General features: G+C 44.4%; 1 protein-coding gene across 4 annotated transcripts in view; it reads left to right on the top strand.

The window, feature by feature from the left end:
• CCDC149 (coiled-coil domain containing 149) overlaps positions 1 to 15,497 on the top strand; it is a 127,984-nt gene that overhangs the window by 91,050 nt on the left and 21,437 nt on the right. For all 4 annotated transcript variants that reach the window (XM_061164478.1, XM_061164477.1, XM_061164476.1 and 1 more), the window contains exons 5-9: positions 2,470 to 2,586; positions 3,415 to 3,587; positions 4,296 to 4,368; positions 5,588 to 5,672; positions 8,591 to 8,735. In XM_061164478.1, the coding sequence (XP_061020461.1) occupies positions 2,470 to 2,586; positions 3,415 to 3,587; positions 4,296 to 4,368; positions 5,588 to 5,672; positions 8,591 to 8,735 (593 nt within the window). The remainder of the gene's footprint in view (positions 1 to 2,469; positions 2,587 to 3,414; positions 3,588 to 4,295; positions 4,369 to 5,587; positions 5,673 to 8,590; positions 8,736 to 15,497) is intronic.

Raw genomic sequence — 15,497 nt, 5'->3', positions numbered from 1 at the left:
AGATCTTTTCCTGCTCTCAGGGTGACAGAAAGGAGGGTCAGAGTCCCTCTTGTTAAGGGCCAAGTGTCCCTCTTGGCAATTTCTTAAATAACTTTGATTCAAAATAATCAGTATGCCATTGAGGCACATTTGGGTGCAGCCTACTCTGGGCCCGACCGTTAAGGCACCCTGGAGAGTAAACACTGTACTGTCACTGTGGTTCTCTTTCAGTTAAAGACACTAAGAGAAGTCTAGGCACAAGCCTGAGGCGGCACAGCTCTCAAACTTGGCCCCAGGACCCCAGCCCCCAGGCACCAGACTCCAGAACCTGTGAGCTATTAGCTGGGAAGACAAGAGCAGGCTCCCTCGGGCTTCTGTCCCTGCTCTCGTGGCCCCTTTGGGCCTTGTCAGCCAATTGAACATTGAGTGTCAGACCCAACTAGTGATCCAGCTATCACCAACTTGGGCCTCACTTCTTAAAAATAAGTGTTTCATCCAGCCCAGCCCTGAGATTTAATAGCCAATGTTGTATGCACATTAAACACCAAATGATTGTTAACATGTTTATTGAAGCTTAACAGGCATCCAATATATAAAAGCTGACTCTCTTCTATGGCTGTCAGACCTCAATAAACATGTTTAATAATTAATTGGCATTAAGCAAACATAATTGTGTGATTCTAAATTAAGTGTTCGGCGAAGCGTACTGTGAATGGGAAACCACAGTGGTGTTTTATTACTTAAAGTTTAGGCTGTCAATCTGGCTTTTCACATACAAGGAAAAGCATCCTGCTTTCAAAGCCATGTGGCATGCTGGTTGCCTCATGCCAAAAAAAAAAAAAAAGCACAGGCCTTCCTCTTCCTAGACTCTTTGATCTGAAAGTGTTTCTTACTTGGTTAGCTGTTTGTCTTTCATTCACTTGGGGTTCTGAAAGTCCTGAGTCAAGAATTTGTGTTTTCATGTTATCAGCTTTCAGGTGAATTAACCAGTTCTGACTTAAACTCCATTCTCCCCCCAGTATAATAGCAAGTAGCCAATGCTTGCCACTTGCTGTAGTTAGATTCTCTAAAATCACTGCAAACACTGATTTAGGGAATACGGAACCATTGTTCCTAGGGGAAATAGGAGATTAGGTTCCTCTGAGCCTCTCATCACAACACTTTTGTCACCTGATCAATATATATTTTACACGTTTCTGTTTAAAGTAACTTTATTTAACTTACATTGTTCGTTCTTTTTCATTGAACTCACAGCCAATAGCACTGTAACTCATGCCTGGATGAAACTTATCTAACACACAGATATTCTCTGCAAGGCACATCATGGCCTCTTGTGCTCAGAAACACCAAGCAACACTCCAGCACAGCTCAGCAGGGCCTTCTTAAACAGCAAAACAGTGAGAGAAAGTACAAAAATGTGAGGGAAGAAAAGGGGCAAAAATGAGACCATGAAAAGGACACTTGTTTATAATATGAGCTGAAACAAGAAAGCATAATGATCTTAGCTGGGAACTTTCCTGTGAGACACTTCCCATTATCTGCAGCTCTGCATTTGTCTGCCCATATCCACCTACAAGGGCTTTCTAGGTGGCTCAGAGGTAAAGAATCTGGCTGCCAATGCAAGAGATACAGGTTCGATTCCTGGATTGGGAAGATCCCCTGGAGGAGAAAATGGCAACCCACTCCAGTATTCTTGCCTGGGAAATCCCATGGACAGAGGAGTCTAGTGGGCTATAGTCCATGGGATCACAAAGAGTCAGACATGACTTAATGACTGAGCATGCAAGCATCCACCCATGCAAAAGCACCATGAATGCTGAGTCCAAGGCTACAAGTAAATTTGCTTTATGCAGGTACACAAAGACAAAATCCTTGAGTTTTGAAATGAGAATTCCATCAAACATGGCCATCTGTATACTAAGTGCTGTGTATCCTCTGCTAGGCCTTTCTACAAGCTGTTCCACCTGCCTGTAACATTGTCTGCTGATCCTCATGATGCTTTTGTTCACAGTAGTTGCACAATAAATATTTATGCAGTTCAGCTGACTAGTTTTCAAATAAGGACCCCAAATATGTCATAGCCTAAATGTCAAGAATGTGGGAGATTGCCCATCTTAGCAGATTCTTTGCAACATTGTGTTATCATTTTTTTAATCTTTGCTAAGTTTAAAAGAGACCCAGAGTTTTTTCCATCACTGTGGTAGGGCTACACAGGATATCCATCTTCAGATGCCCAGCCCTGTATTCCCATTAACCTTATAGGTGAATGCGTGGACATGTGTGTTTAAGCATGCCTGTACAGAATACAATATGAATTCTTTTTAAATTGAATTAATGATATTGGTAAGAAATTTATTTGTCTTGTGTCCTTCCCCAGTATTTCTTGAAAAATCTTCTCTTCCAACACTTTCTGCCTAAGTAGGCTTGGGGTTTTGTTGAGATCTATTCATTTTAATTCTCTTTCCCTCTCCCTCTTCTTTTTCTACGCAGCTGTTGAGGATGACAATTGCCAAACAGAGGCTGGGAGACGAAGAAATCGGCGTGCGGCACTTTGCGGCCCATGAGCGTGAGGATTTGGTTCACCAGCTGGAGAGAGCAAAGGAACAGGTTGTCATCAGCATCTGGGGGGGGGGGGGGGGGCGGGGCGGTGGTGGTGTTTGCACAGCTGGGCACAACACAGGGAAGAGTAGACTGTGCCCTGTTTCCCCGAGAGCGTGGGGTGCCTGGGATGTGGTCAGAGGAGGAAGAAGGATGCAGTTTGAATGCATTTACTCCCTCCGTTCTCTGCTAACTTCTCAAGCAGGCTCTTCTGTTTTTGGCTTCTAGCAGATCTGCCGTCTTACTTTGGGTGTCATTGTTCTGAACATAGCAAGAAACATCCCCCGTACCCAGGATAGACAGAGAGGGAACAAACGTGACAAACTGGCCTTAATTTGCAAGTTTCAGCTGAAATACTGAGCGATGCTTTTTAGTCTAAATCTCAACGGGTACCAAGCCCTCGTTAGGGAGCAGCTTAGAGAGCCTCGACTTTGTTTTTCTTCTCTTACTAAGTGATTTTGAAGAACAGAACAAGATTTCTGGGTCTAGAGTGGTTTGAAAAAGTATGTAGTTGTAAGACACTGGCTGTTGTTACCAGTGTCTGGATTTGCCCTCTCTGAGCCTCTGGCTTTAGGGCAGGCTGCAGCTGGTAAGCCAGAAGGTCTGTGGTTCCAAGCTGCCACGTCTGTCTCATCTTGGATACAGTAAGTGACTGGCTGGAAGTCATCTCCTTGTTTTTAGCTTTCATCATGGTCCAATGTGTGGCACTTATGGTTTTATAGAAGGTGGCTGGCATTAATAAGCTCTCTAAAAGTCAGTCAGCAAAATAGAAGATCCCCCTCTCTAACCCTAAAGCCTGCAGAACTCCTTAAGTAAGGCTGCTTCCTTTGGTTTCAGATTGAGTCTCTGGAGCATGACCTGCAGGCCTCTGTGGATGAGCTTCAGGATGTTAAAGAAGAGCGGTCTTCCTACCAGGACAAAGTCGAGAGGCTCAACCAGGAGCTGAACCACATCCTGAGCGGCCACGAGAACCGCATCATTGATGTGGACGCCTTGTGTATGGAGAACAGGCAAGTGCCCAGGCCCTGGCCTGTGGTCACAGGGTGCTGGCCCTCCACTTGCCTGCAGGCTGGCAGTTATTTGCAGCCCTATTTACATTTGATAAAATTGCCTTACAATGAAAGGAAAGTCCCAACTCTAAAGCAATGATATTAATGTCGCCCATTAGTTGTAAAAGTAAGAAGAGAACAACCAAATGCTTACAAGCTATATACATATAGTCTTTCCCTGCCTTCTCCGGTTGGGTGAGAAGGGTAGGGAACAGTGAAAGCTGCTTGTTATTGCTATCAAGAAGAGAGAAAAGAATAAGAAAATAAATTGGGGGATTCCCTTAGCTGTTTCTTTTCCTGGAGGCAAATTTCTGTGTGTGTATGTGACTAACTTAACAGCGTGTCTGGTGTTGCCTCTTCCTGCTTTGCTTCCCAGTGGAATCATCTTAATGAGAATTATTTGAAAACTGTGTTGATAGCCCTTAGGGGATCTCTGCAGAGGGCTGTTCTGAAGTGAGGTTTAGGTGACTTGGGAATATTTGACCTTCACCGCATCCATTTAAGAAGAGGTCACCAAGATGCACTTTACCTCTTTTCAGTGGTGGGAAGGCATTATATGAAAAAGGTATATTCTTCAGGTGTCTGGTTTTCCTTTTTCCCCCTTATGTTTGAGTGTATGATTTTTATTTTGCTCCCAAACTCTTTCTAGTTGTATGTGTTCTTTTCCAGGTACCTTCAAGAGAGATTAAAGCAACTTCATGAAGAGGTCAACCTCTTAAAATCTAACATTGCCAAATACAAGGTAGAAAATTATGACAGTGACGGTGATGATTCACTATTGTACATCTAAATGTCATTCTATTTTAATTCTGCTTTATGTGCCAAAGATATTCTAGTGCTTGCCTGCCCTCCAGATAGTTCAAGAAGAGCTTAAACTGAGGAACCAGTGAGAATTAAGCCCCCAAACAGCAAACACAACAAAAAACAGGTTTTGCAAGAGCTCCTTCTATTACCTGAACAGGGCACACAGACCACCAGAATCTGGACGCAACCACTTTACAGCCTCGGTCTATACTAAACTGGATTTCCTCTCCAGTTTTTCTGTACAGAAAGCTTTTTGTTGTTGTTGTTATCAGATGATCTTTGTCTCCTAATCATCCATGAGAAAATGATTTCTGAGTGATGAAGAAACAAAGATTGGGAAATCACAATCTAAATGATAATGTTCACGTCATACTGAAAGGATAGAATGTTTAAATTCTCCCCACTGTTATTTAGTCTAATTCCAGCGCCATTAGTTCGATAATATCTATTTCTGCAGATGTTAGTTGTAAGTGTTATAATTAGCAAAATCTCCTGGGTTTCTCTGCTTTGAAAATAGATTGACTTCTCTTCCTGAGGGTGAAGTTTTACAGCCGTCTAGATGCTGGGGAGAGCCATCTCATTTTCCTTACTTTTGATGTTTGCTTTTTTCTCGGAAGTCTCTATGCTGTCCTTCCTTTTCCATTCTGTGGGGGCCACGCTTGAGTTTATACCCATCTATATATACACATAGCTCTTAACATTGTATAATTAATATATAATTAAAAAAACGTGTGTATGCATTCACTTAACATTTATTCAGTTCTTCCACGAAAGTTAAACCCAGCCTCTATCTCATGTCTGTTTGGAAGGGGTTTCCATAACTAGTGACTTCACACATTAGACTGAGTTCTTGTTTCAGATTTGATTTAATTTAACGCATATGCAGTGAGTATCTTCTATATATAGGAGGATGTAATTGCTGTAATTATGCTGGGCACCAACTGAAAAAAAAAACAAAAAAAAAACAACTCTTTACCAGGTCCGTAAAAATCAGAACTCTTTGGCAAGGAATCTGAATTTTGAAAGTCAGACCAGCATTTAGAGTTTGCAAAGAGTTCTTGTGTGCTGGAGGGGAGGATGCATCTACCGGAATTAGGTATTTTTCCTTTATTGGCTTTTCTGACAGAGGTTTTTGTTTTCTCCCAATGCTGCTTTAGAATGCTCTTGAGAGACGGAAAAACTCAAAAGGCCAGAGCAAATCCAGCAGCAGTGGTCTGACTGGGGTCCTGTCTGCAAAGCAAGGTAGGGGTCATTTTCTGGGAGGGACCATGTGTGATCACAGAATGCTGGTGCTGTGGGTCCACTTCTCCGTTTGTGAGTTAGGAACCAAAGTGATCCTGAGAGTGTGCGTGCGGGCATCCTAAGTTACTTCGGTCGTGTCTGGCTCTGTGCGACCCCATGGACTGTAGCCTGCCAGGCTCTCTCTGTCCATGTTGATTCTCCAGGTAAGAATACTGGAGTGGGTTGCCATGCCCTCCTTCAGGGGATCTCCCCAACCCAGAGCTCAAACCTGTGTCTCTTACATCTCCTGTATTGGCAGGTGGATTCTTTATCACCAGTACCACTTGGGAAGCCCAATCCTTAAAGTGGTCACCCCCAAACCTCCCCCTGCATCAGCATTGCCTGGAGGGCTTATTAAAACACAGATTACAGGGCCCCACCTGAGAGTTTCCAATTTAGTGGGCCTAGGGTAAGCCCAGAAAGTGTGCATTTCTAAAAAGTTGCCAGCTGATGCAATGCTGGTTTGGGTACCCTGCTTGGAGAGCTGCTGCATTAGAGGTTTCTCCAATAACTGAAGCCCATCTGCATCTATTCATCTAACTGTACTCTCCTTTCTGGAATGTTTTCCCTTCTGTAATCACCAGGTCAGCATCCCGAAGTGTCTGTTCCATCCTCATTGAGTTTCTCCTTTTCTTGGCCTCTGTGATCAGACTAGAAAAGTCTCCTAGCTACTGAAATAATTTTATCATGGCACGCATGCCTTTTTTCAAAGAAGTTTTTATTGATTGCAATCTTGTTCCTCCTTCTTGTCGATTCCGATGAAAAATAATGATCTTCCATGAACAGTCAGGGGAATAAATAGCAGAGCGCTTGCTTCTGACACTTAATATTTGGGGATTCAGTTTTAAACGTGAGCCTCAAGTGGACCGTGCTGGGCTGGCCTGTTTTGGGCTTGTTGGCAATGCAGACCAGCAAGGATCACGTGGTAGTCCTCATAAGAGCTATGGTGAATTAAAAAAAAAAAAAAAAAGTGCTGAATTCAGCCTGCCTAATAATCAAGGCACTTTTCCAAGCAACTCCTTTTTTTCCCCCTCAACTAGAAAAGGACACCCTAGAATTATTTTTAAAAAGAAAACTACAGTACTCTATAGAAATGTGGAGTAGCCCATCTAAGTACAGCTGTGTATACCCTTGATAGCCAAACATCTCTGAATGTTGAAACCCAGTCTTGTCACTGTTGTGGGGAATGCCAGCCAAGCTCAAGCACCCTGGCAGAGCAGTCAGTCAGCCAAACCTTTCTAGAGAAACATTTGGCAACCTGTTACAAAAAGCCTTAAACCAATCCCCTTTGAGCCAATAAGAAATGATTACAGACATAGGCAAGCACTTAGCTTCAAGAAAGTTCTTCTTTGTTAATTATAAGAAAAAAACATTGGAAACAATGTAAATGTTCAGCATAATTAAATAAATTACCAATCCCTGATAGCTCAGTTGGTAAAGAATCTGCCTGCAATGCAGGAGACCCCAGTTCAGTTCCCCAGGGAAGATCCTCTGGAGAAGGCATAGGCTACCCACTCCAGTATTCTTGGGCTTCCTGGTGGCTCAGCTGGCAAAGAATCAGCTTGCAATCCGGGAGACCTGGGTTTGATCCCTGGGTTTGGAAGATCCCCTAGAGAAGGGAAAGGCTACCTACTCCAGTATTCTGGCCTGGAGAATTCCATGGACTGTATAGTCCACGGGGTCACAAAGAGTCGGACACGACTGAGCGACTTTCACTTTCACATGCATGGGCTACTAAGCAGCCATCACATTTTATATTTTAGTAGATATTCATGATGAGACATAAGGTTAAGTGAAGAAAAGCAGAGCTTTTTCCCATTTTTGAAGAGAAATGTGTGAACTTATGTGTCTACATATAGGCATATAGGAAATGGTATTTAAAGATATATAATGAGAGATTTGTATTATTCCTTTTTTCTCCCTGTCTTGTAGAAATACAAGCGGTGGTTGTCTTTTGGGTTTATCTCGTACTTTTGAAAGACATGGAATACAAAATACATTTTGTATTCTAAATAATCTCTTACAGTATCTCACCACCCACTGAGGGTATCACCCCCGAGGACACCACCCACCAAGGGTACACCATAAGAAGCTATAATATAAACCAGGAGCTCAGGACTAGAGTTATTGTTATTTGCATGGCTGTGTGGCTCTCAGCTGGGTTTCCCTGGTGGCTCAGCTGGTAAAGAACCTGCCTGCCAATGAAGGAGACACAAATGACACAGGTTCAGTCCTTGGGTTGGGAAGATTCCTTGGAGAAGGAAATGAAAACCCACTCCAGTATTCTTGCCTGGAGAACTCCATGGACAGAGGAGCCTGGTGGGCTATAGTCTATCGGGCCACAAAGAGTTGAACACAGCTGAGCACACACATGCACACAGCCCAGTTCTCAGCGTAATGCTAGGCATATAACAGGCAGATACTCAAGAAAGAGGGAAGGAGGGTGGCTGAATGAATAGACCTCAAAGAAGGTCACCCTCAGCTAATGGTTTTAATTCATCAGCGCCTTGCTGTTTTGTCCATGAAATGGGAATAAATAACATTTTCCAGGTTCTTTTTTAAATTTGAAGGCTCAAATGAATTAGTCAGTATGAGCATTTTGGAGTATAAAATACTAGACAAATGCAAAAGATTTTAACCTTTTAAAAAAAAATGTTGCAAAAGTCCACAAGGACGGCTCCTTTCTGTTTAACCCTCACACTGAATTTTATTTCATTTTACTTTTGGCACTTGAAGTGGATTCTTCAATTACAACACAGTAGCACATAGAAGCCAGGAATTGATCCCAGCTTCGTTGTCCAGGAAGAAGTAACATTGGTTTGCATTTGACCATTCCAGAAGGATTTAAGACTGAGTTGTACATTTTATATCCCTCCTAGTTCAGGATCTGTTATCTGAGGATCACGGGTGCAGTCTCCCAGCTACTCCACAGTCCATTTCTGATCTGAAATCTCTGGCAACAGCCCTGTTGGAAACGATCCATGAGAAGAACATGGTCATCCAGCACCAGAGGCAGACCAACAAGTAGGTGGCCAGACCCTCGGGTGCAGGGTGGGCAGGACGTCGGGGGGACGGTGGCTGTCAGCAGGCAACCAGGTGGCAACCAGGTGGGCTGCAAGTCTGAACGGAAGGAGAGGAGAACCCTCGAATCTAGAGGGAAATTTACCTGGACCAACAAGGAGAGAATACTGGCTATTCCTCACTGAATGCTTATTCTGAGCCACTCACCAAGCCACGCATATTGCCCAGCTGATTTTGATGGTATACGTGCCTGGGGAACTTAACGTACTGTCCTCAAGTCTCCTCTAGGGGAGACACCTCCTCATGCAATTTTAACCTCACAGCACGGCTTTCTGGCGCTCTGAGAGTAGAAACACCCAAGCATCAACTTACAAGCTTATGGGGCCTGGAACGGAGTCTCATGCCATTTTTTTCCAGATCAGCAAAAAAAAAAAAAAAAAAAAGACGGTGAAAAGGAACAATAGCTAAAAGAGCATGTCTTCTTCTGTTACTATAAACATGTTAACTACATTGGACAAAATCAAGCAAGTTAAAGTGGCATGTAGAGATGACAGAAGCAAAATTGGAAGTGTTCAGAGAATGGTGACTAAACCATAAATCAAAGCCACAAAGATTGCAAATAGAGCCAGCTTCGAGGACCATTGGCTCATGCAGTCACACACAACGCAGCGCTCAGAAGGTCCCCGCACTTGGTCTAATCCTCTGCAGTCACTATCTTCAAATTCTTGATCGTTTTTTAACAAGAGGGCCCCAAGGTTTCATTTTGCACTGGGCCCTGCAAATTACATAGCTGGTCCTGCTTTTATGACCTATGCGTGGAAGCAAAATTTAAGTATGCTGTGTAGGAGCAGCTTCCCAAAGACTGGGCTTCCAGCAAGAACGGGGAGCAGTCAGGGAACTGGGGGCCTGGCGGGGTGGGGGTTTGCAAGGAGAGAGGCAACCGTGAAATGATGGAGAGTATTGTAAAAACAAAATAGCAAAAAGAGAGGCTGGGAGTGAAGGGAAGATAGCGCAGGAGATTAAGATATATATAAAAGAAGGCGAAGAGCAGTGGAGGGAGTCTGGGCAATCTCAGAGGGATGACAAGGGTGATTTATTGACAGAAGAAGTTTTTTAAAATTCTTTTAAAAGAAATATTAACCAAGGACTGAAACAGCCAGATGCTAAAATGGAGATGCTCCTCAGGGGAGGACGAAGAAATGGGGATCTCCTCAAATAGGTACGAGGTCTGTTTTATTCCGCAGCTGGTGGTGGTCCCAGGAGCCTTCTCTGTCCTCACCAGCTCCCTATAAAGCATCCACAGGGGCTCTTTCAAACCTCCTCAGGTCTTCTCAACCCTCATTTGTTCTCAGCAGGTAACCTCAGCTTCTCTTTTACTGAGAAATCAAAGCCTGCCTATCAAGAGCCCGGAGGCTCACTGCTCCCCAGTGTCTTCCACCCTCTCCCTCTGGTCTCTGGGAAACACACTGACCCACCAACCTATTGGTCCTCACCCTCCTCCCTCCTCTGGGGCCTGGCTCTCCTGTGACCTCCTCTTTCAACCTTTTCAATTTCTGCCCCTCCTGCTGCTTATGCATCTTCACCCAGAAACTTCCCAGATCTTCTTAAACATCCGCCCCCAAAGGGTTCCTGTGAATCCCTTTCACCTCCAATCTTTGTGAATAAGAGGCCACCTTTACTTCTTCATCAACCACCTCCCAAATGTGTGTTCTGGGGGGGCACCTATGGTAGAATTACTTGAAGGGGGTGATTGTTTAGAAATGCAGATTTGGGGGGGTTCTGGAAGGAATGTCTGGATTCTGAATTTTAGCAGGTGCCCAGTGATGCCAGGGGCAGGCTTGAACACCTCCCAAGACCTCTTCTGAATTTTCCATAGCAATCTTCCTGTGAGGGTCACCAGTACCCCCAAACCTCACTTTCTGAGTCTCTTTCTTCTATGATTTCTCTTCATCCCAATTCCCATCTTGAAAGCCATCTTCTTGGATTCCTTCTGCTCTCTCTACTGCCTCGTTCCCTGTCCCTTCTCCTCTTCCCCTCCTTCCACCCCAGGCCTCTTCCTCCTCTTCCTGTCTTCTCTGATCTTCCATCTTCTTACCCCCACTTAGGGGACCTGTCTTTGCTTCCTGTCGTCTGCAGACCCTTCTTAGAACTCTTGTCACCTTGCCGTCAAGAGCAAGACCCACATTTCCGGCTGCTCAGTACAGTTTCTCCTGAATTTCAGCTCCTCAGGTTCAATGAGTCTAGAGTTTGGAGCACCCATTCCTTAGTATGTTTTAGTATCCTTTAAAATGCTTGTGCCCTTTGACCCAAAGGGTCGGTTTCTAGAAATGTATCTGAAAGAAACAAATCAGAACGATGCTCTAAGATTTATCCATGAGGTGGTTCACTGGAGATTCATTTATAAGAGTGGAAACAACAAGAAAAAGAGTGGAACAACCAGAATATTTTTAAATTGGAGAAGGGCAGCATGTGTATGTGCTAAGTCGCTTCAGTCGTGTCCAACTTTCTGTGACCCTGTGGACCTTAGCCCACCAGGCTCCTCTGTCCATGGAATTTTCCTGGCAAGGATACTGGAGTGGACTGCCATGCCCTCCTCCAGGGGATCTTCCAGACCTAAGGATCGAAGCTGCATTTCCTGTGGCTCTTGCATGGCAGGTGAATTCTTTACTGCTGGGCCACTGGGGAAGCCCTGGAGAATGGTTACCATTATAGTAAATCCATAAGGCAGAATATTATGCAGCCCCTTAAAGAGTGACTTGAAGAATATTTAACATGTTCTGCCCACCATCCTAGTGCCTAGGTTTGACGAACTTCCACATCACTTGGGTTGCAGCTGTCCCAAGGCCAGAATGTTTGTCCATTTTGGTCACTCTTCTCTCCAGTACGTTGGACAGTGCTAGGCCTGCAATGGGTGCTTGTAATTATTTGATGATGAATGGATGATTGACTGGTCTAACCCTTTATTCCTCTTCCCTTAATAATCATGTGAAAATGGGCATTAAGTTTTATGGTTTTTAGGCATGCGTTCATTTACTCAATATATTTTCCTGAATGCTTGCCAGGGCCCTTCTGTGTTCATCTCCTACCTGCTCCCTCTGCTTGCTCCCCACCAGACCATTCATTATCTTGTCCTTAGGAAGATCCTCCCATGAACCCTCTATCCTCAGACCCCCACCCACCTCCTCCGCCATTTAGCTGGGCACGCTACCTGCCAACCTCGATGCTGACCACAGTGCAAGCCTCCACCGAAGAGCCCCGCTGAGTCCCACCGCCTGCCAAACTCAGCGTTCCCAAGCTGCTGGCTGACACTCCCACCTCCTGTGATGGACTGATTTCCTTATACATGCCCACCATACCCCACTGCAACCGCACACATCTCCAGGTTTCATGGACCCTCGCTTTCTATTGAGAAAGGTAGACATTTTCATTTTGCAGGCTGTTTCCTTAATGCAGCCTTTTGTTTTTAACTGTTATTTAATCATTTTGAACCATCTGATTCATATTTTAAAAGGTTAAACAACAATATATCTCCAAACCAATGTCTCTCAGCCACCCAATCCACCCTCCTGGAGGAAACCACAGTTCCTCATTTTTTATGTATCCTCTCCAAGGATACATATATAAGCAAATGTATAATGCATTTATATAGACACACATCAATACTCATATATCTTATATACATATAGATTTTCTTTTTCTCTCTTTTTATTTTTTTGCAAATGGTAGCTAGTATTCATCAAAAAAAGTTTTTTTCACTGTCTTCCACCTTGCTTTTTGCTCACAACAATAGGTCTTGAAGACTGCCTCATATCAGTACATTGAGTACCTAATGTGCCATTTTTAATACTTCAAGGGTCTTAAGTTTCATACTTTCAATAAATGTTTTATTTGGGGGTATGCGAAAAACAAATTATATAACAGATGGAATGGGGGCTAAGAATAAAGTGTGAATTTGGTCTGCTTGCTCTTATCCCCCTTGGTTTAGCCTTTTGTAACTAAATTGTAACAATGGCTTTGTTGAGGTGGAGCATTAGAAGTAGGAATGAATGCAGGTGTTCTGTTCTGTAAGAGTGTGCGCCCCCTACTGGTTTCCCACTGCCTGGCACTTACCCCTTCTACCCCTTGCCCATCCCCATCCTCCTGTCCCTTAAGGCGAAGAAGGCCCATTGAGAGCCATCTTGACAAACTGATGAATAAACCTAGGACTTTATAATTTGAGAGCATATTCAATTAATAAGCATTTTGCTTAAGGTACTTGTTGCGAGTTTGCAGCTGTCCAGCTATTATTAAAGAAGGGATGGGGTTCGTGTGTCTTACAAACAGGTTAATGATGAAGGGGCAAATATTAAGAGCATGTCTCGTGGAACACCACCTTCTGTTCTCCAGCCCTTCCCAACGAGCCCCCGCTCCGCCAGGGGTGCGGTGCTGGCAGCAGTGGTTTAGACATGAGGTCATCCTGGCCTTTCTCCACCCTCTGTGCTTTGCCTAAAACTCTTCACTGCTCTCTCCCTTTCCTGGCCAATGCTAAGTAGCCTGGAAGTTCAAGATCTTGGAAGCAGCAGGAGCTGTCCTGGATCAGAGCAAAGATTCAAAAGAAGATCTCCTGGGGTGAAGGTGGGGGGCAAGGTTATCTGCAGTTTGTGTGGGGCCATTGCCAGCTCTTTCTCTTTAAAGGATCAGGCTCCCCCCAAGAACCCTCACTCAGGATTCCTGCTTCCCATGTTGTCCAGAGAGAAAGGACAGAGGCAAAGTGGTGGCTAGTTCCTGAGTTAGTTCTGTCTTTTGCAGATTCCCTATGGGCTTCCCTGGTGGCTCAGAGATGGTAAAGAATCTGCCTACAGTACAGGAGACCTGGATTCAATCCCTGGGTCGGGAAGATCCCCTGGAGCAGGGAATGGCTCCCCACTTCAGTATTCTTGCCTGAAGAATTCCATGGACAGAGGAGCCTGGCAGGCAACAGTCCATGGGGTCACAAAGAGTTGGACAAGACTAAGCGACTAACACACACATGGTGTTTTACTATCAGAAACCACTACTGAAAATCCTATCTAGAAGCCCAGTGTCTTGAAGTTTTTTCTAGACTACTAGGTAGGCATATGCTAAAATTTTCCCTATTCTAAAACAAGCCACAGCTAAATAAAAACTTTATTTTAAACACCCCCCACCCCCGCATCTTACAAAGAAAAAAATCCTCTCTCAAGCCTGTTTATGCCTCAAGCTACTGCCCTGACTGTCTCCTTGGATTCCCTGCTAAACTACTTGAAGAGTCATCTATATTCACCGCTTCAGCTTTCTCATAGGCTGCTTTTCCAACCCTGTCACTTGGATTCTGGATTTCACCCCTTCCTCTGTCTTGTAACAGCTCTCTCAAGGGTCGGGCACACCTTCTCAGTGGCCTTTTTCATCCTGTGTGACCACCTTCTAGAATAAGATGATACAGACTATGCCACCTGACCTGGAACCTTCTCTCCCTTCCCCACGTGGCCCTGGTGCTCCTGTTCCCTTTCCACCTGTGTTCCTCTGGTCCTGTCTTGCTTTATGCAGGTGGTGCTGTGGTCCCCAGTTCTTCTGACTTCTCTCTTCATGTTGAAGAGTAGACCTGCCCCCAGCATACACTCTCATCCTTGCACTCCTGGATCTTCCTGTCTCCCCAAGATGTCCATCTGTCTCCTCAGGTAGCCCAAGGTCACCTCGTCCTCTAACACTCTGTTCCTTTCGCTTCCTCCATCCCCACTGGCTCTTGTGGGATATAGCTTCTCATCTTTGTTCCTTACAGCCTCGATAATTGTTAAATTGGTTGAACTTCACTGAACGGACCCTGTTTTTACTTCTACTGTCTCCATCTGTGTGTCCTGCCAGCTATGAAGACTCTGATAAGCCTCTCCTCTCCCTGGGCTGTGTTACATCACATTCAGTGGACCACCTGCTGTATCTGTTCAGTGTGAAGCCAACTAGAAGACCGTCTGTCATTTGAAGCATCTTAGGTTATATTTTGCAGGTCCAGCTGTGGCTGCATCCATATTTCAGTTATGCATAGTTTCAAAGAGAACTTGCTTTAAGCCTGTGAATGCTGGTTTTCTAGTGTTATTAGGGTGTTATTGGTTAAGAATGTGCACTTGGGAGGCAAAGGTTAATCTACCTGAGGCATAGGTTAAAAATCCATGCTCGTCACCAGCTGAGTCCAGCATGTGGTTTTAGTTACGCTGACTAGTTTCTATGCCTCTGTTTTCTAATGGGAGTAGAGGGTGCTGGGTTGGGAAAAACAGATTTGAGATGAACTGTGTGTCTTTAGACAAACTGCTTCACCTCTCTGTTTGTTAGGACCCACATGTATAAAAGGAGGATAAAAATACAGTCTACACTGCAGAGTTTTGTCAGGTCAGAGAAGAAAGTGTACTTTTGGTAGATGTTTGGCATGCACTCTGACTCAGACCTGGGATTCAGGAAAGATTAATTGCTGTTTGTGTTAACCATAGAATAGTTGTTATTGTTACTGATGATGTTATTGTTGCCATTACTACTACTTCAACTTCTACTGGGCCCATTTTACTACCTCCAGCCCTGCATCAGATGCCTGTGTCAGGCTAAAGAAAAAAGCAGTCAGCACCGACAGACTAAGGCAAGATCCCTGAGAGTAGGTTGTTCCAGACAGCAGATTCACATCAGCACATTTCTGGGAGACGTGGCTGCGTTATCCAAGAACATCAGGAAAAATACAACCAAATGTCTCTTCACCACGCCTTTGAGCATTGCCCTGACGGCATC

Source organism: Dama dama, chromosome 17, assembly GCF_033118175.1.
Source record: "Dama dama isolate Ldn47 chromosome 17, ASM3311817v1, whole genome shotgun sequence".
NCBI lineage: Eukaryota > Metazoa > Chordata > Mammalia > Artiodactyla > Cervidae > Dama > Dama dama.
Note: the sequence above shows the minus strand (reverse complement) of the source record. Positions and strands in the feature narration are given on the sequence as shown.